The 23,798-nt window shown below is 43.0% G+C and overlaps 1 protein-coding gene across 3 annotated transcripts in view; it reads left to right on the top strand.

Moving 5' to 3' along the window:
* The first annotated feature begins 12,191 nt into the window (after positions 1 to 12,191).
* PDE8B (phosphodiesterase 8B) overlaps positions 12,192 to 23,798 on the top strand; it is an 80,302-nt gene continuing 68,695 nt past the window's right edge. For 2 of the 3 annotated variants that reach the window (XM_042804418.1, XM_042804417.1), the window contains exon 1: positions 12,466 to 12,805. In XM_042804418.1, coding sequence (XP_042660352.1) covers positions 12,491 to 12,805 — 315 coding nt within the window. In that variant the 5' untranslated portion in view covers positions 12,466 to 12,490. Of the gene's footprint in view, positions 12,213 to 12,465; positions 12,806 to 23,798 lie in introns of those variants that run through there. The other variant, XM_042804419.1, reaches the window with a different exon arrangement.

The following is a 23,798-nucleotide window of genomic DNA, read 5'->3' as shown; positions in this document are numbered from 1 at the left end:
GCATATAACCTTTCCAACCCAAGGGGCCTGTGACTATATCGATCAGTCTGCCTCTCCTAGAGGAGGACATACAACTGGCGTAATCACAGCAGCAGATAGAGCCCGTGGTGCTCTGCTGTCTTTCCCAAGAAGGTAGCAAATATATGCCTCCTCTACGCACCCACAAAGAGCACCTACAGAAACCCAGCACAATGGCAAAGAAGGAAGCAAGGTAGGTGGGAACTGGTTACCACCACTCTAGCAGTTCATCCTCGCCCCTGTGGAGTGCGCAGGCTGCATGAGCTGCAGGCTGAAACCAGACTGGGAGCCCTTGGCTTGGCAGATACCGTGCTGCCACTTCGTGAGTAAACCCATTGGTATGCAGCTGTTCATTGACCTGGTTTATGAATTTCAGGCTGCCTTCAGGGTGGAGGGACCAAGGTGCTGTGCATGGGGTCACTACACCTATTTGTTGCTGAACTTCCATCATTGCGCCTTGAACCCACTGTGGACTTTTATATTCTCATTTGCCCTCTGAGAAAGACTTCTCTGCCCTTTGTACAGATATAATTTTAACACCTCTGCTACCACAGCTGGGAAGAGAGACTAAGCTGTAATGAAGGCTCTTGGATGCTTCTTGGTGGGCAACAAAAGTTATCTTCATTGCTTGTGGAAATGAGCAGATTGCAGCTGTTGTGCCGTAGACAGGACTGTGCAGCACAGAGAAAAATGTTAAATTCTGCCACCATATTGCATCACAAGCTCATATATTTTATTATGATTTCTTTTTTTTTTTTTTTAGTGTTGCTGCTTTTCAGTTCCTACTCTGGAAACTATTTTTCTCCAAGCCTTCCATAACTGAAGCTAACGTTGTAGACACGATGAGACAAGTATAGGTATTATAATAAAGGATACACAATTTTATTGTGACACAAAGTAGAACAGTTCAGTGATTTTTTTTCTGTCAACTGCTGGATCTAGCAGATCTTCACTACAAGGTTTTCTAAAATTAAATTGCTGTAGTCATTCCTGGAGTAATTTAATATTACTCTTTCCTTTATGTTCTTACACTATTTCATCCACGTGTATAATAAAAAGCAAAAGGGCCAAGAAGAGGGTCAAAATTTCTAAACTGAGACTGTTTGTCTCAGTTTGTCCATGACTTGCAAATCTGACTACCAATATTTTGATGCAATGGCTCTGAGTTAGACGCTGTGACATGCAAAGAAAAGAATTCTCCTGCTGCATCTGTCTCCTTAGTTGTTCAGGTGCGATTGTGTTTGTGCAGGTTTATTGCACTGTTGCAAAGAGATGAAAAAATCAGATTATTTCTATATGATGATCTGGGTAGTGGTTTCTCAGAGTTGTAACATTAGAGAGGTTTCAAATGTACCTTTTATGATATTTGTATTCTATCAGGTGCAGAAGCATTCATTTATAAACATCATATTAACACTAGTTTTGCACAGGCATATTATCTTTTGACTCATAACCCCAATGAGTTTTACTTATGTTACTGACTTGTGTGAAGTCTGCATTTGTCATAGCTGCATTGGCATGAGCCCTGTGCCTGTCCATGCATGGGTGCTGCACAGGTGCACAGTCTGTGATGTAATCATCGCCTTTGACAAAGGATTGCTTACAACAGTCCTGCTGTGGAGTGCTCTAAAACAGTGGAATTCACATTTGTGTGTTTGAAGCGCTACCTGGAGAGTTTATAGGCACAAAATGTTTCATTTTGCTTCCTTCTTCTGTGCCCCGGCCAAGTAACAGGGTTCTGCCAAGTACTGTAGCTCTTGAAAGCCATGCTCATGTCTTTCCAGGAAGGAAGATATCTTCAATAAGTACACAAATGGCCAAAATGAGTAGAAGACAAATTTCCCGGTGGTGGCTAAGATGAATACTCCTAATATTATTTTATAGCAAAATTTATGTCAGTGAATACTCAACAGCAAACTCCCCAATGTCATTAGTTAGAGTTTCTTTGTGAGAGGTGGTAAAAAGAGTAGAGAACTTTGCTTATTCTAGAGGTAGTTTTTATTTCACACTGCCTTTAATACAAGTGTGCTCTGCAATGCCTTACTTTTTGAAGACACAGAAGTACAAGTCAGGAGCTACTGGGTTCCTTAAAAATGTTTTACAATTAGAGAGTGTCTCCTTCATCTGATTTTATTAGTGGCACAGTTTATTCCAGAGTCAGGAGATGACCATATGATCCACCAAAGCCTTGTGTTGCCTAACGACAAGAGAACAAAACAATGTCTTTATATGAAATTCATTCAGAAAAGGACCTGCCCTTAGGTGTCCTAAATATACTCAAGGGAGAGAAAACCTTGTCTGAAGTATGTGGTGAGGTGTATGTTCCATGTTCTAAATACAAATGTCTTAGTGCTGCTTAATTCTGCTAGACTGGCTCTTTGAGTTGAGTGTTTCAGTATCTTTAGTTCTTACAGCATGATGTAGTGTTCTCTTCTGATTTGCGGTACATCTAGAGAGAAATGATATCCCTCATGAGTGTTTGCTTTGTGTGATGTTCGTGGCTTTCTGGCTTGTCATTTACAAATTTTCATGTGCTATTTTTATACTATTTTTATAGTTCATTACTTTTTATTTACTTGATAAGAATCTAAACGGCTCCAATCAGACTATCAGTTGAGGACACATTTAACAATAAATGGATTGACTATCAAGCAAATGAACCACTCCAAGGCAAGACGAGAAGCTGATGCAATTTATAGCATCAGCTGATATGTACTTAAAATATTGTGGCATTGACTACATACAAAGATTACACTGTAAAAGATTAACCAGGGCAAATTCAATAATTGATACACTCTGAAGCCTATACATAACAACAGGATTAACGGAGGATCCTGCAGCCTTTTACTCATGCTAGCAGTCCCAGCTGTCTCCAAGTCAAAGGCTATCAGGACTATCTGAAGCCTGTCAGAAACTCTTTGAACTGAGACCTCTCACTCTCAAGTGACCAGTGACCATTTATGCCATCCCCTTGTTTCTGCACATCAAGCTCAAAAGTGGGACTGGGAGTAACTGAAGTCTTTTGTGAGTTTTGGTTGGTTTTTTTTTGGGGGGGGGTATTCTTTTTTTTTTTTTTTTTTTTTTGGTGTGTATCAAATAGTCCATGGAGGTGTGTGTCAGTGTGGCACAGAATTAGCCCTTCATTTCTTCTTGTGAGACAGCATCAAGCAGGAGAAAAGCTTGGAGATATCCAAAAACTGGGCACCTAAAATGCCGCATAATGGCCACAGCTTTATCAGCTTTATCCTTCATACAAAATGGGAGTGAATTGTTCAGGAATTCAAATCTGTTGTTATTTGTTATCACTATTACTATTACGGAATGACCCTTTCTTTCTTAGCCAGTGACAAAAGCAATGCTTTTTTGAGTACACATCACATGACAAATCTCTGTCAGGCAGTGTCCTATTCACCCAGCTGTGCTCTGCCAGACAGTATTGTTAGATATGTATTTGCCTCAGCTTCTAACATCAACCCTTAATGATTTTTTTTCTATTTGTCCTTGTGATGACCTGAAAATCTGAGGAGAGATTAAACCCAAGTTAGTGTATAAGGACTGGATGAAAAAAAAAAATAATGAAACCATGCTCTGTGCTCCAATTTGGCTTGCAGTCTGGCAAATAATGACCTTTTCAGGATTAATACTCTAACTGACATGTAAGTTATGTATGTTCAGAGATAAAAATCATTTATTCATTTTAAGCAAAGCTAGTTTTAGCCAATTTCTTATCTGTTGAGATCTAGCAGCATTTTCAGTGCTAGCCAAATATATATGAAAATGAAAAAAACTTCTTGTCTAAATGGCAAACACATTCTACTCTTACCTACTGTGAGATCGGAGAAGGAAATTCTGATGGCAGAGAAATAAGTGAGGATGCCATTCATGGGACTGGGTCTGCCTGCAAGACCAGGAATGCTTTATTGTGTGCTCCGCTAATTAAAAACAAATGGCCAAGTGCAAACTTAATCTGAGCTCTCAAGTCCACTTGAGCCTAGGAGCATCGGAGGACCTAGGAGCACCCCTCAGCCTGACCACCAGCAGGTACCTAGAACTTGTCTCTCCATAAACTATATGTGGATGTTTTGAGCTGAACCTACTGCAGCCAGTTAGGGAGGCAGAAAGGGATTATGGACCTTGCTATACCTAGACCTACTGGTCTGCTGCTTGAGTTTGTTGTTTGATTCCACAGGCTGGAGAATTCACCCAACAAAAGCAGTATCTTGAGCCTTATCTGTGACATATTTTGGATACCTCTTTCAAAATTCCCAGAATCTGTGGCGTGAACATATGGCTTGCATAAGAAACATGAACTCTATTGCTGTCACAACACAGTTCAGACACAGCTGATGTACTCAGGGAATTCCACTCAGGGGGATACACAGACATCCACTTTCTTGCAGTTTGTACAACTGCAGTAGCATCTCAGGAACAGGCGCCTCATAAACAGGTTTACACATGAGAGGAATTTTAATGGCAGATTTAAGCACAGCAAAGAAAATTGCAAAGGCCAAATGTTCAGAACCTAACTGGCAGTGTGCAAGAAAGAGCAAAGTAAACAGCCTAGGAAAGAAACAAGGGACTTCTAGAGTGATAAAAATGTTGAAAATTACCACCCTGATACTAACAGAAGAAAATTCCAAGAAATTTGCTTGAGAATGTGGCTAGAAGGGGAGTTGAAGTCTGCACTAGGAGGGACAATGTTTGCATACCAGAATTTAAGGATGTTATTCAGGATGCTGGGGTACTTATGATGCTCTCAGAGCACAGCAGAAGCAAATTAAGAATGATGAAATCGATTAATAAAAAAAGAAATAAAAAAGCCATAAAGTTCAAATGAAGGGCCTAATTCTACCCCTATTATAATATAAACAGCTACATTCCCATTAAGTTCAGTGAGAGTAGTATACTGAGCCTGAAGTGGGGTCCTTAGTGTATGCTAAAATCTACATGCATGCAAAATGTACTAAAAGGAGCAGACAATTTACTTTTTATTTTACTTATACTTCTAAAAGAAAAGTAGGGAGAATAATCCCCCACATTTGGTCTCTTTCTCCAGAAACAAAGTCTGACTTACATTTTGTCTTCTAAAGCACTGTGGTTAGTGTCAGCAGCCCAATCCCAAGTCACAGGTGAATAAAAAGTGAGGGACCTGTGCCCATGCTTTTTGCTCAGTGAAAGCCTGGCTGCTGGCATGGTTGCTGCAGGATGGCGTCCTCCTTTCGGAGTGCAAGCAAAATGCCGTTAGTCTGCCACATACTGAGTGTGGTTGTTAGCGATGGGGCTGAGCCTTCAGCATTTCCCATGGTAGCTTCTCAGTGCTTGCAAAGAATTGATGCTCTGGCTGGTCTCAGCATTCTTCTCGTGAGTCTTCAAAAGCCACGTCAGCTTGAAGGGGACAGTGCAAGAAGAAATGCAGGGAAGGGCCTGTGTGGGAACTGCAAAAGGTCTGTGTGACTGTATCCAAAACTGTGGCACTTCTGAGCCCTTGTGTCCAGATGAGCATTTTTCCCTGATGCCATGACTGGGTGAGATTCTTCCTCCTTCTCCTGGGTGTTTGTCAGGAGGGAAGTCTGGCTGCACAGAATGGCCGGAGTAGGAGGCATGCTTCAATTAGTCCCTAGTTTGTCTGCCTGGGGAAAGCAAGGTCCCAGGGCAGGTTGTGATGCTTGCTTGTCCAACAGTCCACTGAAATAACTGGGCAAAGCTGATTCTGAGGTTTGCAGTTGGCTGGTGGACACCTGGCACTTGTGCAGAGGTGCTGAAGAGGAAAGGCTATTCCTCCTCTGACACCATACCCGGGTTGCAGCCCCAGGTGTCCAAGAACATGGCTGTATGCAGCTGAGGCTGTAACAAACCTCCCATCTACCTCATTTATGCAGGACCAGGACCTTTGGAAGAGTCCAAGGACATGAGCTCCCAGGCAGTATCTCCTGCCGATGTATGGCCACAAAAAGGGGGATGTTCTGACCTGCTGTTGAGGACATTTCAATATGTGCGCTGTCTAGGGTTTCTGGGGAGCTCAAGGAGGATTGTGTTTGCTGACTCTGTGTCTTCTCCCCTGGAAGGAGGGCAGCCCTTCAGAGTTCCTAGCCTCAATCTGACATCACTTGCTCAGCCACGCTAGTTCTGCTTCTTCTCTCTAGACCTGATCTTCTGCACAGGATCAGTGCTTTGGGTTTATTTTGTGTTGTGGTCTGTGATTTTCTGGGGTTTTGGCTAGGTAACTGCTGTGACTCGACCACTACTTTTCCCACAGCTCCCAGTCATCTTTAATGTTTGTGACATTTGTGATATTCATGTGCTCTCTGCTGCCTTGCATGCAAACCTTTGACTTTTTTGGGTAGGGATTTTTTTTTCTTGTGTTTGCTGAGTGTCTTGTACAGCTTTGTCACTGAAGCCTTGCATACCAGTGCAGGCCAGTGACAATATTGACAGTATTAATAAACACCCAAGAAATAGCAATACTCCAAAAGGAAAAACAGCATCAAGCTGTTCTTAAAGCATGAAGGAGAGAGCAACAAAGTGAGAGTCAAGACCAGTCAAGCCCAAAGATATCGTTCCCAAGATGACATGTTCCACCTACCTGGTACTTGCTGCAAACTAGAATATCTCAAAGATGAAAATAGGCTGTTTGAAGTATGTCTCTGGTCCTACCTCTGCAGGTTGGGATTTGCTCCTGGTCAGCGTCGCACTGCCCTCTCTCAACCCCAGGCAGTTTGTGTTCCCTCTCCTTGACTTTGAGGCTGGATTTTACCCAAAGATCCTGAAAAGCACCAGCAACAAGCTATCTGCTCCGTGGGTGGATTTACCACTCTCTCCGGGGGATGTAAGGATTTGCCTTCTTCCAAAAGCTGTGTAACTATTAGCACACTGAGCACTTGGTTCACCTTGCCCTCCCCGAGCGTTTTCCCCCCTCACAACATGTTCTCCATCAGGGAAGAAAATGATCTGTACGGAGCACGGGCAGGGAGGGAGGCAGGAGGGGCGGGACAACTCGGGGACGCCGGTTCGCCCTCCTCCACCAGCGGAGCCCCGGAGGCGAAACACGTTCTCCTGGAGCGCTTCCAGCCCGTCGGGGCCGGGCGCGGGGCGGCGGGGGAGCTCCGGGGGGGCGGGCCGGCCCCGGGGGAGGCGGCGGGGGCCCGCCCCGCTCACCTGGACAACTGCTCCGGAGCGCCGGTCCCACTCCCCGCCTTTCCTCGGAAGATGAACGGGCCGGGGCGGCAGGTAAGCGGAGGCCGGGCGGGTCGGGAGGCGGCGGGGCGATCCCGAGGGGCTCCCCGCTGCTCCGGGACGCAGCGGCGACGGATTGCGGGCGGCCTGCGGGTGAGTTCCCGCTCCGGGCGGCGGCCCCGGGGCTGGTGGAGACGTGTCCGACTGCTGCTGCTGCCAAATCGTCTGCCTGACCCCGCTCAACACGGCTCGGCTCGCCGGGAGCTGCCTTCAGCAGTGTCCGGTGCGCAGAGCCAGAGGCTTCCCGTGAATGCAGTGACCACCCGAGAGGGGTTTGCTATGGAGATACTCAAACATTCCCGCAGAAGAATAAATCAAAGGAGCAGAGTTCTGTTATTAAAGTAATAATGAGCAAAGAACAAGATGCTTCTGAGGAAACAGCTACTGAAGTCTTGCTGGGGGACTTTTCAGTGCTGGTAGGAGATGCTTTTCTCAAATCTGACTGCTGTGAAGTACTTGATACAGTCCTATTCAAAGGCAGACCAAAGGGCTTGGTGGAGAGCAGAAGTCCAAGCCTTTTAAATGTGATGTGATCACTGTTGTCCTAGAAAATTTGCTTATAACTAGAAGTGCCTGGACACTGTCCTGCCAAAAGTTGAGCTTTATTCCTCAAGGGGGAATAATGCTAACATGCAGTGCTACTGCTGGTGGCTGAAGCCTGTAGTTGCTATGAATTTCTGTACACTACTCTTCAAAGCAGTGTAGTAAAGGCTTGCTGCGTCTCTCAAGAATATGCTGATACAAAGGACGGTGCCAGGTTGGCCCATTCTGGGGAAAACAACTGCAGGTGTCTGTCCCCAGGAGGAAACCTGCATCCCCGGGGCAGCTCATCAGCTGTCAGCAGTGAGGAGCAAAAGCCGAGGACTGCATCTTCTTCTGCCCCGGGGGGAGAGAAACAGCTGCAGACAGAGGAGGGCAGGAACGGCAGCTCTTCCTTGCTTGCACACAAAGGGGTGGAGGGAGGTAGAGAGTGGAGGAAGGCCCCAGCCCCTCCGTGCTGTCTCAGCACAGTTCATGCCTTGAGGCATTTACAGCGGCACAGACTGCTAGTGGAAAGGGTACCGGGCTGAGTTCCCTCTTCAGCTCTGCTCCCTTGAGTGAGCTTGGAAACAGGCTTCTCTGTGACTCAGTTTCCCCACTTGCAATATATCCATCGTGCAAAGTATTTTATGAACTTTTGGGGAAACTGAGATATCTGGCGTTATCCAAGCCAATCAAAATCTGACTGTAAAAGAAGGTGACAGACAGGTTTTACAGTGTGATCAGCAAGCAGTCCCAGCAAACCCATTCTGTCTCAGCAGTAGCTGCCTGAGGGTATCTTATTGTAGGGTGTTGCTATTGGGAGATTGTTTTTCAGAGCACTCACAGAATTTAGTGTGCAAATGTACTATAACAAACCCATGGTAAATTCAAACATAGTTTTGCTTCAACAAATGATTTTTCAAAGTTACGAAATGAAAGGAGTTTGGTGCAGGGGAAAAAAAGAAATAGGAGTTGATTTTGCTTTTTGGCTGAATCAGAGAAAGGTCATTGCTTTCAGTGGAGTTACAATTACATTGGTGAGAGAGTCATCAGATTTGTGGACTGAAATATACACTCTGCTCTTCCTCAGGCAAAAGAAACAACCTTCACCTCTTGTATTTAATATCTTTCTGTTTTCCAAGTGCCATCATTTCTTGTATTGTTACATACATCTTGTATGTAAGCACGAGGTTAGCACTTGGTAATCTATTACAGGTTATCACATTACTACAGAGGTGTGGGTTTTTAACAAAATAGAGGTATACAGAGAAGAGTTCTATTCTAGTTGCCATGATTATTATTTTCCTCATATCTATTTCAAGTTAAAGACACAGCACATAGCCTGGATAATTTAAATAATTTTTAGGTATCTACTTTGCTGTAATCTGGGTTTGCAACATGTTAGTTTTCACTGTAGTTTAGAAATCTGTTGGACCAATATGAAAGGACTGAGAAACTGTTGAGTGTCCTAAGAGCCTAGTAATTTCTTTTTTTTTTTTTTTTTTTTTTTTTTTTTTTGGTACAGGTTTATTTATACATTCTTAAACTGGTTTTACAGTAAATGAACCATGAATAGAGGTAACTGTCTTCAGTAGCTGGTTGTCAAGCACCATATTTTTAAGTCTCTGTAAAATGCGACCTCTGAAGTAGTATATTCTTACTGCAATGAACTGGGATTTACAGATTTTACTTCCAATAATGCCAACATAAATTTACCAATCTACTTGAAGCATAGCGTCTTAATATTGAGGGCAGAGTTAAACATAAGACTGGCTTTGGAGGGGATATAAAGTTTGAAAGACTATATTTTCCTTATTGTAGGGGGATTTGCAGGTGTAAACACCATAGAGAATGTATATCCACTGCTTTTTACTGGAAAAAATATGAGACACTTCAGGGTTCCACTGACGGCTTCCAGAATCACTCATATGCTTAAATTCATCATGCTGAAATTAGTCATGTGTAAGAAATTGGTTTCCTGTGAGCATAAACTTTGTTGGGATTTATAGAGTTGTAACTAAAGCCCATGAAGGCTCTTAAGCGGTAGAAAAAATGGTGCATGTGAATATCTTCCAGTGGTCAGATGCAGTGGCTTCATTTTGGGGCCATACTAAATATGCGTTTCTGAGGGCAGAGTCTGCTTCAGTACAGTAACTGTCCCTCCTGTAAGTCCCTGGTTGAATTATTATGTGCTGCTTTCAGCAAAGACTTCTGCTTTAGCGGGCATCAGCCGGGACAGACTGCAGCAAGACGGTTGCAGGAGCATGACTTGGGTGTGCCGTAAAAGGTGGTGCAGGTGTGCATGCATGTGTTTTAAACATTCCCTCTTGGTCCAGTAAATCCATGGCTGTCTTCTCACAGGCAAGATGCAGGAAGAGTACTGATATAAGGAAAAGAAACCTTTAACTTTCCATTTCTTCACTTCCTATTTCAGTGACAGACAGTCATGCTTCTCCTCTGCACCCACTCACTCTGCCCGATTCCAGCCTCCACTCACGCTAATCATCACTTGCTTGTTCCATCTCTCTACGTACATTCTGAACACCACGTATATGAGGAGAAGCTGAGAGAGTTGGGACTCTTCAGCCTGGAGAAGGGAAGGCTCGGGGAAGGGTATCTTATCATGTATATCAATACCTGAAGGGTGCAGAGAGAACAGAACCAGGCTCTTCTCAGTGGTGCCCAGTGATAGGTCCAGAGGCAAAGCCGAAATACAGTTTACATTCACATCCTTTATTAAAATTCTAGATGCTGCTGATACCTGGGGTGAATAAATTCCTATGAACAAAGTCTCAAACTAGATAGTCAACAACTCTTAGAGGTCTTTTGGGGCAATGTCATTTACACCAATGTATAGGTTCTGAGTGGCATTCCTGGCTCTGCTGCAAATCTCAGGTGTGATCTAGGGCAGGTGACTCAAATCCCCAACATTAGTTTCCCAACCATTGACAGAAACAAATCAGGTCTTGAAAATATTGCAAGAAATACATACAACTTTTTGCTCTTTTGTTATTAAATGCAGTTTTAGGACACATTCATCTGCAACTGAGTGCATTATGCTCTGGGAGACCGGAAGGTCTCATGCAGAACTGTAGTCTAAGTGGCGAGAAAGTCTGCATGGCTGGGTGATGAAAGGTAGTCTGCTTCATTTCATTTGTGCTGAGCCTGTCTTCAAGGTAGTCCTCAAAGAGAGCCACTGGCAGAGCAGTGTGGCAGCATGCAAGCATGCAGCATATGCAAGATATGAGCCACATCTTGGTTCATGAGCAATGACAGCTAGTGGGGAAAAAAAATATTTAGAAAAATGTGATTATTAGGGCCAACACAGGTTCTCTCAGGTGACTGGAAAACAGGTTTGTCAAACAGGTTGGTGATCTCAGTCCAGTTCTTGATGGGTGAGTGAATGTCCATGTTGCTATAATTACAGTGACCCATGGACTGGATCAGCAGAGACAGAGGCTAAAGGCTCAAACAGCCTCTCTAAACTGAGGCCTTTTAGCTGTGAAGCTATCACTTCTGAATAAATTAGTCTCTAATCCAGGAAAGCGCTTCAGGAGTATTAGGAACCAAAATTATACATCCAGAGCACTTTGTCCTTCTGCATCACAGTCCTTGCACCAACTGTACTTCACATTTCTGCTATTTTTACACTACTCACTAAAAACTTGGTGGAGAAACAGCAGTCAAACATCAGGTAACACTCCAAGGAGAAGAAAAGGTGTATACACGAGTGTTCATTGGTAACTGGGTGTCAGTTAAATACTTTATTAAGCAGGCAGCATACTGCTTGGATGACATTACCAATTCTTGGAGGATTTATAATGTGCCATTGAAAACAGAGAGATTTAAACCAAAATCTTGCAAAGACTTAAACCCCACATGTTTAGCTTTACACCTCGTAGGTAGTTTCACTGAGGTCAATGAAACTATTCACTGTGGAAAGGTAAGAAGGCGTGTAAATCTCTGCAGCATTAAACATTTTGCTTGATTGTCTCCCCAGGGACTGGAAACGGGGATTGGCAGCTATCAGACATACAGGCTGAAACAGCAGTTTGTGTCTTTGAGTATTGGCTTAGTTGAAAGGCAGCGTTACAAACTGTGGAACAATCCTGGCCGTTTTTCCTAATTTGCAGTGGGTGCTGTGTGGCTCTGGACTCCTCCCTGCAGTCCCCCCAAACAACTGAGATTTGCTCACCCATAGCTAAGAAAAGTAGGTGCGTTTTGTCAAAATAAGTATTTTTAACTGCTTAGGGAAAAAAAAAAAAAGAAAAAAAAAATGGCACAGTTGAGGGGGTGTCATGTTGTACGTACGGAAGGCTTGAAACAGGACCCTCTAGCAGACCCCCGGGAGGGGGCTGCACCGCCGGTGATGCTTCTCCTCCTTCTCTTCTCCTTTTCCTCCCCCGCCGGCTGAAGGACCCGGTGGCCGCAGGCGCTTCGTAAGACGCTGCCGTGGAGGGAAGGGGCTTGCCGGGTCTGGGGGGTCCCCGGGGGCGGCGCGGGGAGACGGGCGGGGGTGCCGGGGAGGCGCCGCATGGGCGGGAGCGGCCGGGGCAGCGCCGCCGGCGTGGGGTGGTGCCGGTGCCGGTGCCGGCGCGGGGTGCGCGGCGCAGGGGAGGCGGTCCCGCGGCCCGGGCGGGCGGCAGGTGGGAGCGGAGCGGAGCGGAGCGGGCCGGCCCGCCGGCGGTGCAGCGGGGCGGGGTGGGGAAGGGAAGGGATGGGCTGCGCCCCCAGCATCCACGTCTCGCAGAGCGGCGTGATTTACTGCCGGGACTCGGACGAGTCCAATTCCCCCCACCAGACCACCACCATCTCGCAGGGCACCGCCACCCTGCACGGTCTCTTCATCAAGACAGACGCGGCCGACTCCATCCCCTCCGTCCTCGCCTACCAGAGCCGGCAGCCGCCGCCACCGCCCTCCGCCGGCCCCCGCCGCAAGGAGCGAAGGGACCCCGGCGCCTCCGCCCGGGCCAGGGCGCCCCGCTGCTGCGGCGTCGAGGCGGAGACCCAGACCAGTAACGCCGGCGGCAAGGTAAACCGCGGCCGCTCCGGGGAGGGGGGGGGGGGGGGGGGGGGGAGTGTCCCCGCCGGCCGCGGCAGGGGCAGGACGGAGCCAGAGCGTCCCCCCGCCCCCGCCGGGCAGGGAAGAGGATGCTTGGGCGGGCGGGATGCAGCTGCGAGGAGCGGTTGCCCTGGTGCCCACTGACTCACCGCAGCTGCGGCGGCCGGGCCGGGCCGGGCCGGGCTGGCACTGCCGAGGGGGGCGGGGGCCGCCTGGCTCGCAGCTCCTACACACACACACAACCAACCCCCCCCTCCCCCCCGCCGCGCCCCTGGGGCTCCCCCCGCCCCGCGCACTCAGCCTTGGGGTGGCCCCGGGGTGCCCCTGCGCCCGGGTCGCTCTTGGAGTTATAGGTGGGGCGGAGGGGGTTTGTTTCGAGCTCTGTGGCTGACGGCAGGGAGCGGGCGCCTGGGAAAGGTGTTAATATGTCGGAATAAAATCTGCCCCGATTTAGCTCTCAACAGCAGAAAATCCGGTGCTTGCTGCTGGGTTTTCTCCGTCCCTTTTTCTTTCCGCATACCCCCCTCCCCCCCCCCCAACCGCCCGCATCTGGCTAAAATGAACTGTTGCTGCTAGGCGTGGATGCTCAGCTGAGAGCCGAACCTCTCGGGTTTGCAAACACGGGCAGGAACGCCTTTTGCTGCTGCTGTAGGGCTCGGGGGTCCTCCCGGGAGAGGCGGGCAGGGGCCGCGACTGCAGGGTCATCTCGATCCAGACCTGGAAGGGTTGTGTCCCCCCTCTCAGTGACTAAGGCAGGCACTGCTGCAACCTGCTCGTCAGCCTCTTCTCTTAAGTTTAGCAGTTAAAAGAGGTGATCGCTCTGGATTTTATTTATTTATTTTAAATCAGAGTAGATTCTTCATTAATTTCCTAGAAAGTTTTCTAAAAATATGATTTTGCTTTGTTGGCCTATTCCAAAGCTTATTATCAAAACAAATGGTGTTACGATCCCAGCTGGACCTTACGTTACTTTTCTGTGGTACTAATAAAATGGGATATCATGTCACAAAGTAATTCCATGGCCTTAAATAGATCCTGCTATTTAGTTAGAATAAAATTAAGAAATTAAAATATTATATAATCTTGTTCTATAATTTTAAAAGTCCAGAAATCATCCAAGGAAAATATAAGTGAGAGAGTTCACAGAATAAAAAACACCCATCACCAGAACCCATAGTCAATTTGTTTGTTCAAATGCTGAGAAACTTGCACAACTGTCTGCGGTTACATTGACTGTTTTACTTATTCAGAAGCAGAGCCTGCAATAGGGACATAGTCTGTGCAGGACTGGAGTAAAACCCAAAATGTTATATTTCTTGGATTTGAGGAATTTTGTTTATATTTCAGAGTGGAATACTTAGGACAACTTTTTTTTTTTTTTTTTTTTTTTTCATGTGGAGGAGAGCAAAATAGAAATTCTTGCAAAATTCTTTAAGTTGAAGTTTGAAAAAAAGATTTATTTTTTTTAAGTCTTAATGCCCCTTTCAGTTCTTATGAATAGTTTATTATTTATTACATCATGTGCTCTTATAAACAAATATGTTTGTCAGCTTCCTGGTTATTAAAGTGAACATATTTCAGATGTTTTTGAACTTCATAATTGGCACTTTAATACTATTTTGGATGGTTTCAGTTCTTTTTACATTTTCAGAGTCCCAAGAACCTAAGGGAAATGATGGGGGCTTTTTATTTAAGAACTGATTCAATGTTATAGTAGAAATGTTTCCATATTTGTAAGAATGAAGATCGGTAAAATATTTTATATAATTTTTAAACTGAGTTAGAGCCTCTCTTCTTGCTGCTACTCCTGGCACAATTTCCTACAGGTTAATGTCATACCTGAGTAGTTGCCTCACCAAAGCAAGGCTGGAATATTACAGAACTATGATAGAGGCAGAATAATACTTGATACCTGGTGGGCTATAAGCAGTGGAGAAGTACGGAAATATGTTTCTCTAATAGTACATGATAACAGTATTTATTTCCATAATGTTTCAAAAAATAAAGTATTAGTTATTTCGGTACAGAAAAAGTGTCTAGTAATACCACATGGTTTTAACTACTGTAATGCTTGATTGCACATATTAGCTGTGTGGAAATCTCATTTAACTGTATTTAGGTGACAAAAAAAATACATGGGTCAAATGGCTGTTAGCACTGTTATATATTAACATAATATTCCAGCTGTTGAACTATTCAACCCACTTAAATCATGCTGCTTTGTTTGTCTTCTTTTTCTGTTCTAAACTTTCTTTAATAGTTTACACAATGAAATATTTCATTATAGACATTTGACCCTATCTTTATACAATATTTTAAAACTCATCCATACCATTATATTAAACTGGTATTAAAAGAAATCAACCTGTAATGTTTTCAACCCAATATAATTCAAATATGAAACCAAAACCAATCCCATGTCACTTAAAATATACGGTTTGCCTAAATCTTACTTTTTAAGTCCATCAAATCTGTATTCTTTGGGTGAGGACAGTGTTAGAAAGACAATTCTTTTCTTTGTCTTAATAAAAAGTTCTGAATTGTCAGAGCTTGCAGATGCGTTGATTACATCCTCTTCACACTGGTTCTGAGTAATCGTTCAGCAGTTCTTGCATGTTTGCATGCGTTTATAGATCTCAAAAGCTTAGTAACAAAATCTACGTTTACCTGATGAAGATCTTAAGTGGACTTGTTAAGTATTATAAAATGCATCTGTGCCCTAATTTGGAATAGGACCCACAGTTTCTTGTGCCCAGCCATATGCTCTCTTACTAAGTTGCCTGGGCAGAAACACTCAAGTAAAAACCAGACATACCTTGCCCACGTTCCCTCCTTAATAAAACCAAACCGTATCATGACAGCATTAATATCTCAAACCCTACATCAGCTTTATATAAAGACACAAGACACTTAGCTTACATCACTGAATCATAACACTGAGCGTGAGATGAGACTGAGTGTATAATGGCTGCTTGACCCAGTGATCAACTACTGCCAGTTCTGAAGTGCAACAGTACCAGCTGTTCAGCAAAAAGTAAACAGCTTCTTGAATACTTCCTTGGGGATTTGAAAAGATAATAAAAGTTTACCTTATTTATGTTTACAAACACATCTTTTAGTTATGGCCAAATACAAATCTTAAGCAAAAGTGTGTGCATAGAGACTGTTTTCTTGAACATCTTGAAATATAAATATGAGCTAAACTTAAAAACCACAAGAACAAGTTTCAAGGCTCTTGTTGCTAACAGGTAGCCTAGTGGGGAAAAAAAACCCAAAATCTTCTTCAGTCTTCTATTGGTTACTTTATCATATTTTTCTTATTGAAATGAGAACAGCAGGTGTAATTGATTCTTCTTATGCTGTGTTCTTCATGGAAGAAAAAAAACTATTTATGAGCCTCTTTTGAAAGTTGGCTACACTGGGAACAGGTTTTGACAGTTTTCAGGCTTTTCTAAAGCAAAATAATTATTGAAAACAAAGCTCAGAAATAAGAAGAGATACCATGGAACAGTATCTCTTAACCAGTGTTGATCTGTGTTAAGTTCCAAGGCAGAAGCATTGAGAAGGGTGAACCCCAATATGTCAAGCACCTAGCTTCTACAATTTTTTAATTTTTTTTTTTTTTTTAATCTGGGGGAACAGGGAAAAGGATGCAGCTGCCAAATACAAACAGCTATGGAGAACATTGAGAAATCCAGGTACTGAGAGAGTTGTATCAGGTCCACGGGCCCTGGAGAAATGCAACACTAGGCATTGCCCTGATTTCAAGTACAGTTCTTCTCTTTAAAGCAGTATCATGTGTAAGAAAAGCCGCTGTAGTTTGTGCATATCTTGTTTTGTTTCAAGTGTACTACTGTTTAACTGGCTGCTAGTATGTCCCAACTGTAACTTAGTGTGACGAAGGTCCATTTCACAACTTGATAGGACACCTAAGATACCAGAGTCCTCTTGAACATATTCTGGGGCTGCAAAGCTGGCAGAAAAAAAATTTGGGCAGGCCAAAAAGTGTTGAACTATGTCACAGTGTAGAGCCTTTTTAATTTAGGCTAGCTGTTCTCTGAGAGGTGCTGGCCTGAATAACTCCTACCAGAAGGAAAATTGCTAATAGAGACGTGCTTTTCTTGGACTAAGATCAGATTTTTTAAACGAATACACTAAAACGACTTTTGCAAAGGTGTGGTGCTCTATATCTGACCTTTCCACTTCTCCTTCAGATCATGCAGGAAAACCTCAACAACCACTATAGCTGTGCTCTTAAGCAATGCAGACAGGAGAAGTGTTACAGAATGGAGAAAGCCATTTCTTCAGAAAATAATAAACCTCTTGGCAAAGAAAACAGAACAGCCTGGTAGATTAAACTTACTTGGTATTGAATCACACAATATTCTGCATTTCCAAAACTGTTCTGGGTGATAGTCATTTCTATCGTTAAACATAAAATGCATCTTGCTTTTTTTTTTCCTCCCCTCCCCCTTAGTTTATATAGGGAAAAGAGAAGCACTGGAAGCTTGTAAGAGAACACTAAGCTTCAACCACTTCAGCAGTTGAGAATCAACAGGTATCTCATGACCCCTGCACCCCTTTAAGTCCTCCAGTAAAAGTCTATTTTGGAATATTTGCTTTCAGTGCCCAAACCCAAATAGTTTTGGATAAACTGAGCATTAGTAGCATCTGTATTCTATTTTGTGCCACTTGCTATATGCAAAATAAGACTCTGAGGAGGTTGATGTGGATCTTCTGAGTAATATGTAATATTCCATGATTATGCTGAATGCAGAGCAGAGGGATTTCAAATAAAACTGAGCATGCAGCTGAAGGACATAATGCAAGCTGAGAAGTTGCGCCATGTACCCTAGGGAATAGTGCATGCTCTTGGGATGCAGGAGGTAGGTTTGAATTCTTGCAGCTGAGAATGCCTGATGATCACTAGGGTGTGATACAGAAAATGGGCACATAGTTACACTTCTCTCCTTCAAGTGAGGAATAATCTAGTCATCTATCATACTTTAGGTAGTGGTTTAGAGAGCAGAGTAATTGAGAAGGTTTAGGTTGTGAAACTAAACCTCATGCCTTCTCTGCAGGTAGTCAGAGAGAGAGGCAAGGCTACCAAATACTTTTTGTAGACATTTCCTTGAGTGCCCCCTCCGTGCCATGGACATCTGTGACATTGAGATGATGAGCTTGACCTATTTGCTGTAATAAGCATTTAAGCACCCGGCTCACAAAAATGTGTTCTAGTGGGGGTCCTTCAACTTCTCCAGGAAGTTATTTGTTATTTCAGACAGGTTGCTCTACTTTTCCTAGATCAGGTAGTTGTATCAGGCTGGATCGTGCAGCATAGGCATTCCCGAAGTAAGGAGTAATGCGAGTGCCTATTTTCAGTAACTTGGTAATTTTCTGTGAAGTAGTTCTGAATTTTGTGTAATAATACCTAGAGCCTGTAGAAGTTAAAATGAGTATTGTTTCTAGTTCCTAGTGATTTCTGAAATTCTATGTGCTCACAGGTAAGCTTGTCAGGTTAATGCAACCAGATCTGGGGACATTCATAAGCTTAGTCCTATATGCAAAAAAAGAAGCAGAGTTGGGGGTTTTGTTTGTTGTTGCTTTTTAAAAAAAAAAAAATATTCAGAATACAAGGCAGATATGCTATTTGCATGACTACTGTATTGTCATTTTAGATTACCTGTGTTCTCCCTCAAAAATGGTTTTGCTTAAAAATTCAAGTCAGTGAAATAAGATTTGGTGAAACTTTAAGTAGTGGTGTGAAAGAGAAGCAGAAATGGAAAAGAAACTGCTTTGTGTTAATTTTCCTCTTGTACCACCTGCACTGCTGTCAGATCTCAGGGTACTTTACTTTCCATGTAGAACATTGTCTGCCTGTTGACCATTCCTTTTATGTTTTTGAAAGATTCAAGTCTGTCTCTATTAACGGGTTTTTCAGTGTAGCCCGAAGTGCAAGGTGCATGATGTATGTGAAACTTGTAGAATTATCTTTAATGTACATGTAACTTTTCTAAAATTGCCTTCAGTGAAGGCTGTATGTACTTGTGTATTTGCTTGGAGATAGCATGTGAAATATTTTATGATGTAGCAGAGTTTAACTCTTTTTGTGGAGTGTTGTCATGGTAACAAAACCCAGTATTTTCTGGACTTTGAAGTCAGTCAATGGTAGTAGGATTATGGCTTCAGAAAATCAACAGTCACCTTTACTGATGTGAAGATAAATGTGTGGAGCATTGTGGAATGTAGCATGTGTGTTTGAAATGCATCATTTTGTGATTGAGGGCATGAGCTTACAGTAACGACTGCCACCCAATGATGTCTTGTGTCGTTCTGTCCCACTCTGGCCCAGTTTAGTAGGTACATTTCTAGCCCAGTAAGTGGCAACTGGTCTTGCAGGGCAGTAATATCTGACTGCCCCCTTGGTTCTCTGAGGGCATCTTATTTGGGGCAATTCTCACAGGTCATGAAGTACAAGCTCATTCTATAGGAGCTCACATGACTCCTCCAAAACACTGGTGCTTTTAGCTTGTGAAGCTTCAGTCACATTTCCTTGTGTGTGAGGAAAAAGTGCTGTCTGGAGATACATTATTAATTCTGAGTAAGATGGCATGCTGCACAGCTTTCTGGAGGTAATGTCTAGTGCAGGTAACTGTATTTACTTGAGAGGACCATTAGCCCATTTGCTCATGACCTTTATTTTTCTCCTGCAGGTCAACCAATTGTGGCAACCACTGCCCCAGCCATCAGCATCCAATTATTTATAAATGTCTTTCTCACCTGTATAGTCAGATATAAAAGAACAAAATGTATTAGAGCCATTCTGTTCCCTTGGATTACCTCTGATTCTGTGAATAGTTACTCTGCAGAATTGGTAAAAAAAAAAAAATCCCTGTATATCTCTACCCACTGATTTGGCCATCCAGTGCCAAATATTTTGTATCTTGAATATAAAAAGGGTAGAGCTTAGATTTATGTTAAGAAGCCCCTCAGCTAAGTGGTGCTACTTTGGAATCAGTATCAATATTAAGCTCTTAATAATGTGAGTTACTCAATTTGAAAACACAGAACTAATTTGAACATAGATTAACAATTCATTGATCTCTTGCTCTGGATTCATATTGCATCTGAAGAGCCAGCTTCCATTTCAAAAGGACAGGAAAACTGGACCAATGTCAGTTTCATAGGACGGAAGAGTGGAGCAGGAATTGCAATGATCTGGCTTGCCTGGACTCCAGCATGTAGAATTCACAGAGAAAGCAGCCACGTGTGAGCATGTGTATAGATATTATGAAATTGTGTTTGAGTAAGAAATCCGGATAAGCAACAGTTAGCTGAGAGACTCTGCATTAGTAGGGACAGTAATGTCCACTGTGAGGTAGGGCAGTGAGCTGAAATGGGCAGAATGGAGCTTTGAAGCAATGTAGCTATTGGAAAACAATCTATTCAACTGCTATTTATAAGCCTAGGACAACTGTGGTCACATCCAGTTTGCATGTAGAGCTGTAATCTGTTAGATTTAATTACAATTTATTTGTTTATGTTTTGAGGGGTGGGGTCTGCTTCCTTTCTCATTTTATGAATGTTTTAATCAAAATAGTGATGCACTTACCAGAAGCATACATTTTAGTGCTATAACAAGAATCAGCTTAATCAAATGTGGAATTGGTCAGGAGGTCTCTGAAGGTAGCTGTGGAGCTGCTTCCAGCACTCCATTTTCCCTTTGCTCTTAGCTCAGCCATTCTACCACAGGGAGAACAAAAGAGTTTTCTTCTTCCCCCATTGTAGATTTGGAAGGCTGTCTGGAGGCAATGTGAACTTGAATGTTGTCAATGACAGTCATTCTCCTGCAGTTATGTTTAATAATAATTTTGTCCATTTATTAAATGCAACTTATCAAGTCGTGCTAGCCAGAAAACCAAGAAATCTCTTTTCGAAAAGGAGGTGGAAAATGAGGCTTTAACTTTTGTGTGTATTCATTTCTGAAGTGAATCAAATTTCTTTTGAAACTCAGAGACCCCAGGGTAGGTGATAACATAGTGGCTAGGGAGATGAGACACCCAACTTTAATTCTCTGTTTTGAAAGAGTTGGAAGAGGTTGTCCCACATGAGCCCACTGCTTCATGGGCTGTTGTGGGTTTGTCATTCTCTTGGGTCTGAGAGTGCTTCCCTGAAATCCATCCATTCCAGAGTCCTGTCCTGATGAATCACTGCTCCTTCCTGTCTCAAAGAAAGCTGTTTCCTAAACAGCTGTTTAATTATATTGGGAAATAACACAAGCTTTCATGAAAAGGTGGCATGTTTTATTCCAGAATAAAACCATTCATGTGTTAAATGGCTAGGACTATGTTTATGTGCCAGGCAGTGTTGTGACTTGTGGAAGATGTGAGAAACTGCCATGTTGAACACCTTGCCACAGCCTGGTTTTAGGCTGTGTCCCTTTGCCTCAGATTGCAAAGTAAGGGAGGCAAGGATAGCAAGACATCTGAAAAGTTTTGATTTCTTACATTCTCGTGGACGTCGTGTGGTGGGACATGGATGTGGTACAGTGGGCTGCAGCTCCTGGACAGTGCTCCCGTCCCCATGGAGCTCTGGATGCCAGCCACAGTGTGCTGGTGGAAACCTGGGAAATCTTTGGCTATCTTTCTTCTGGAGGTTCTTGCAGACATAAAAAAGGTCAACTAGAGGACTATGAGGGTGCAGTGGATGGTTAGAGAAGAGATGGGTGAAGATCTGAGATGTGCTAAGCAGAGTGAGACATAGTTGTTCAAGTGAAAAGAAAGTAATCAGTCTAGCCTAAGTTCGAGTGGCTGTAGAAGGAGCAACTGTTACAGACTGGAGGAGGCCGGGACAGAGGCTTAAGACAAAGGGAGTGAGACTGAAGGGACAAGTGGTAGCGAGGTGTTTTAAGGGAAAAAAAGATATGTCTTGGTGGCACAGGATGCTGATGACACTTGAAAGCCTTGAGGAGATGTGATATCTGAATCTAGTGATTTCTGTCCAGATCTTACAGCTACACAACAAAAATGTATCTTGCAACCCAGTGCTAAGAAATTTTGTGGATTATAGCAATCATCTTGAATGTGCTATTTCTGGATTTTATTTGTGGTAGTCCTAATGAGCTTCTAAAACAGGTAATCATGCATTGGTTTCACTGCAACAGCAGATACATAGGTGGTGTTCTGTGTTACAAAGTTGTAGTAATGTATGCACTGCTGCCTAAAGTCACCTAATAGTCTGTGCTTTTCTGTAGTTTTATTTACCACCCCATCATAAGAACACAGGACTCCTAAATCTATGTAATTTAATATTTGAGAACAAGAGGGAACTATCTAATATTTGTGTAGACAAATTGAAAACTACTATCTTTTTGCCAATGCAAGCTCTATATTCTTGAAAGGATAAAAAATTATTAGCTTCATGCATTTTTTCTCCTTGTCTGGAGTACTTCTCCAGACAAATTCTGCTGGTTTGTTGTGTTATCATGATAGCTGGAGGAAGAATATTGGTCGCTAAATCAGTGCTTTTACTAAAAGGCAGAAAAGAGACATTTCTCAGAGGGTCTTGTCCTGAAGAGAGCTTTGACAAAAGGGGGGAAAAGAAATACCCCCCCAAAAAAACAAAACACACCCCCAAACAAACAAAAAGAACATCAAAACAAAACAGAAAAAAAACACCAAACCACCAAGCAGGGCATAATAATCACAATTGTTGTAATATGGAGATACTTCTGGTACAACTTGGCGAAATGACAGCATTCACTCTTATATTCCAGACCCAAGTAGGGTACTGCTGGGAGAGGACTCACACAAAGTATTATCTTTGTGGGCCTGGTGCATGGGAATAAATTTAATTGTAATGGCAGTTTTTTCTTTCAAAAGTGACTTTGTATAGATGTTGTTGCTTTATTTGGTGTAAGAGTTTCTTTGGTCCATTCTGGCATTTTTGCTCATTTCTGTGTGACAGAGTTACCTTTTACTACTCTGGTCCTTCAGGTGGGCTTGGAGTGAGCAACGGAAGTATTTTTTCTCATACCATTAGTAGATTGAAAACCATGTGTTTGACAGATACTACTAAAGACTCAAGTTCAAGACAAGAGTTGTGCCAGTCTTAAGAATAATGTATTTAAAATTTCATCAAGTTAGATTATGTGTATTCTAGTGTTAGAGATATCAGACTTTTCTTTCAGTTATGAAGCCAGATGTTTAAGAAAGTAAAATATCATAAAATTATCAGTAACATGAAAACTAGTGGGACTGATCACTGTTACATTCAACCAGAAAGAGTGGGGCTATTGTATGACCTCTAGTAAGATCCTACAGTGAATTAGATTTATATGGTCCTCTTGGGGGTTTGGGTCTTCATGAATGTATGTGGAATAAAGTCTGCTATTTCAGTGTGTTCCTGGGTTTTGTCCTAATAGCCACCATTTTGTCCCAACACATCATTTAAGAATTTGGGAAGAAAAACTAGCAGATGATGAGAAACTCTCTTAAAAACTAGTTCAAGCCAACAGTTTTAGACTTTGGCTTTATATTTGTTTCTTTGCTACCCTATCAACTCGGAAGGTTCCTTTGTTGTCTGCTTGCAGATACGCATTAACTGGAACAACCAATGTACATACAATCTTTTTTGGCCCTCTGGCGTTTTAGTGGTTTAGGGACCATCCGTACAGTTCAAAGGGTTCAGTGAATGAATCATCTTCAAAGAAGGGAATCGTTTTCATGGGTTCTACCAGATTTATACAAGAGGCTATTTTTAGATCACTGATTTTTTTTTTTTTCCCCTTAGAGCTGTAAGACATCTGTGGCCTTGCCTTAGATTTGAAAAATCTGCTGTGCTGAAAGTAACTCCTTTAAGGCCATACTTTCATGTTCACTTTATTGTTATTTTTGATTTGGTTGCAAATACTCTGCAGATAGCTTAAAATTGAAAAGGGTTCTGTACTTCTGTAGCTTATATG

This window comes from Tyto alba, unplaced genomic scaffold, assembly GCF_018691265.1.
Source record: "Tyto alba isolate M040663 unplaced genomic scaffold, T.alba_DEE_v4.0 Super-Scaffold_42, whole genome shotgun sequence".
NCBI classification, from domain to species: Eukaryota; Metazoa; Chordata; class Aves; order Strigiformes; family Tytonidae; genus Tyto; species Tyto alba.
This window is presented reverse-complemented; position numbering and strand designations above follow the sequence as displayed.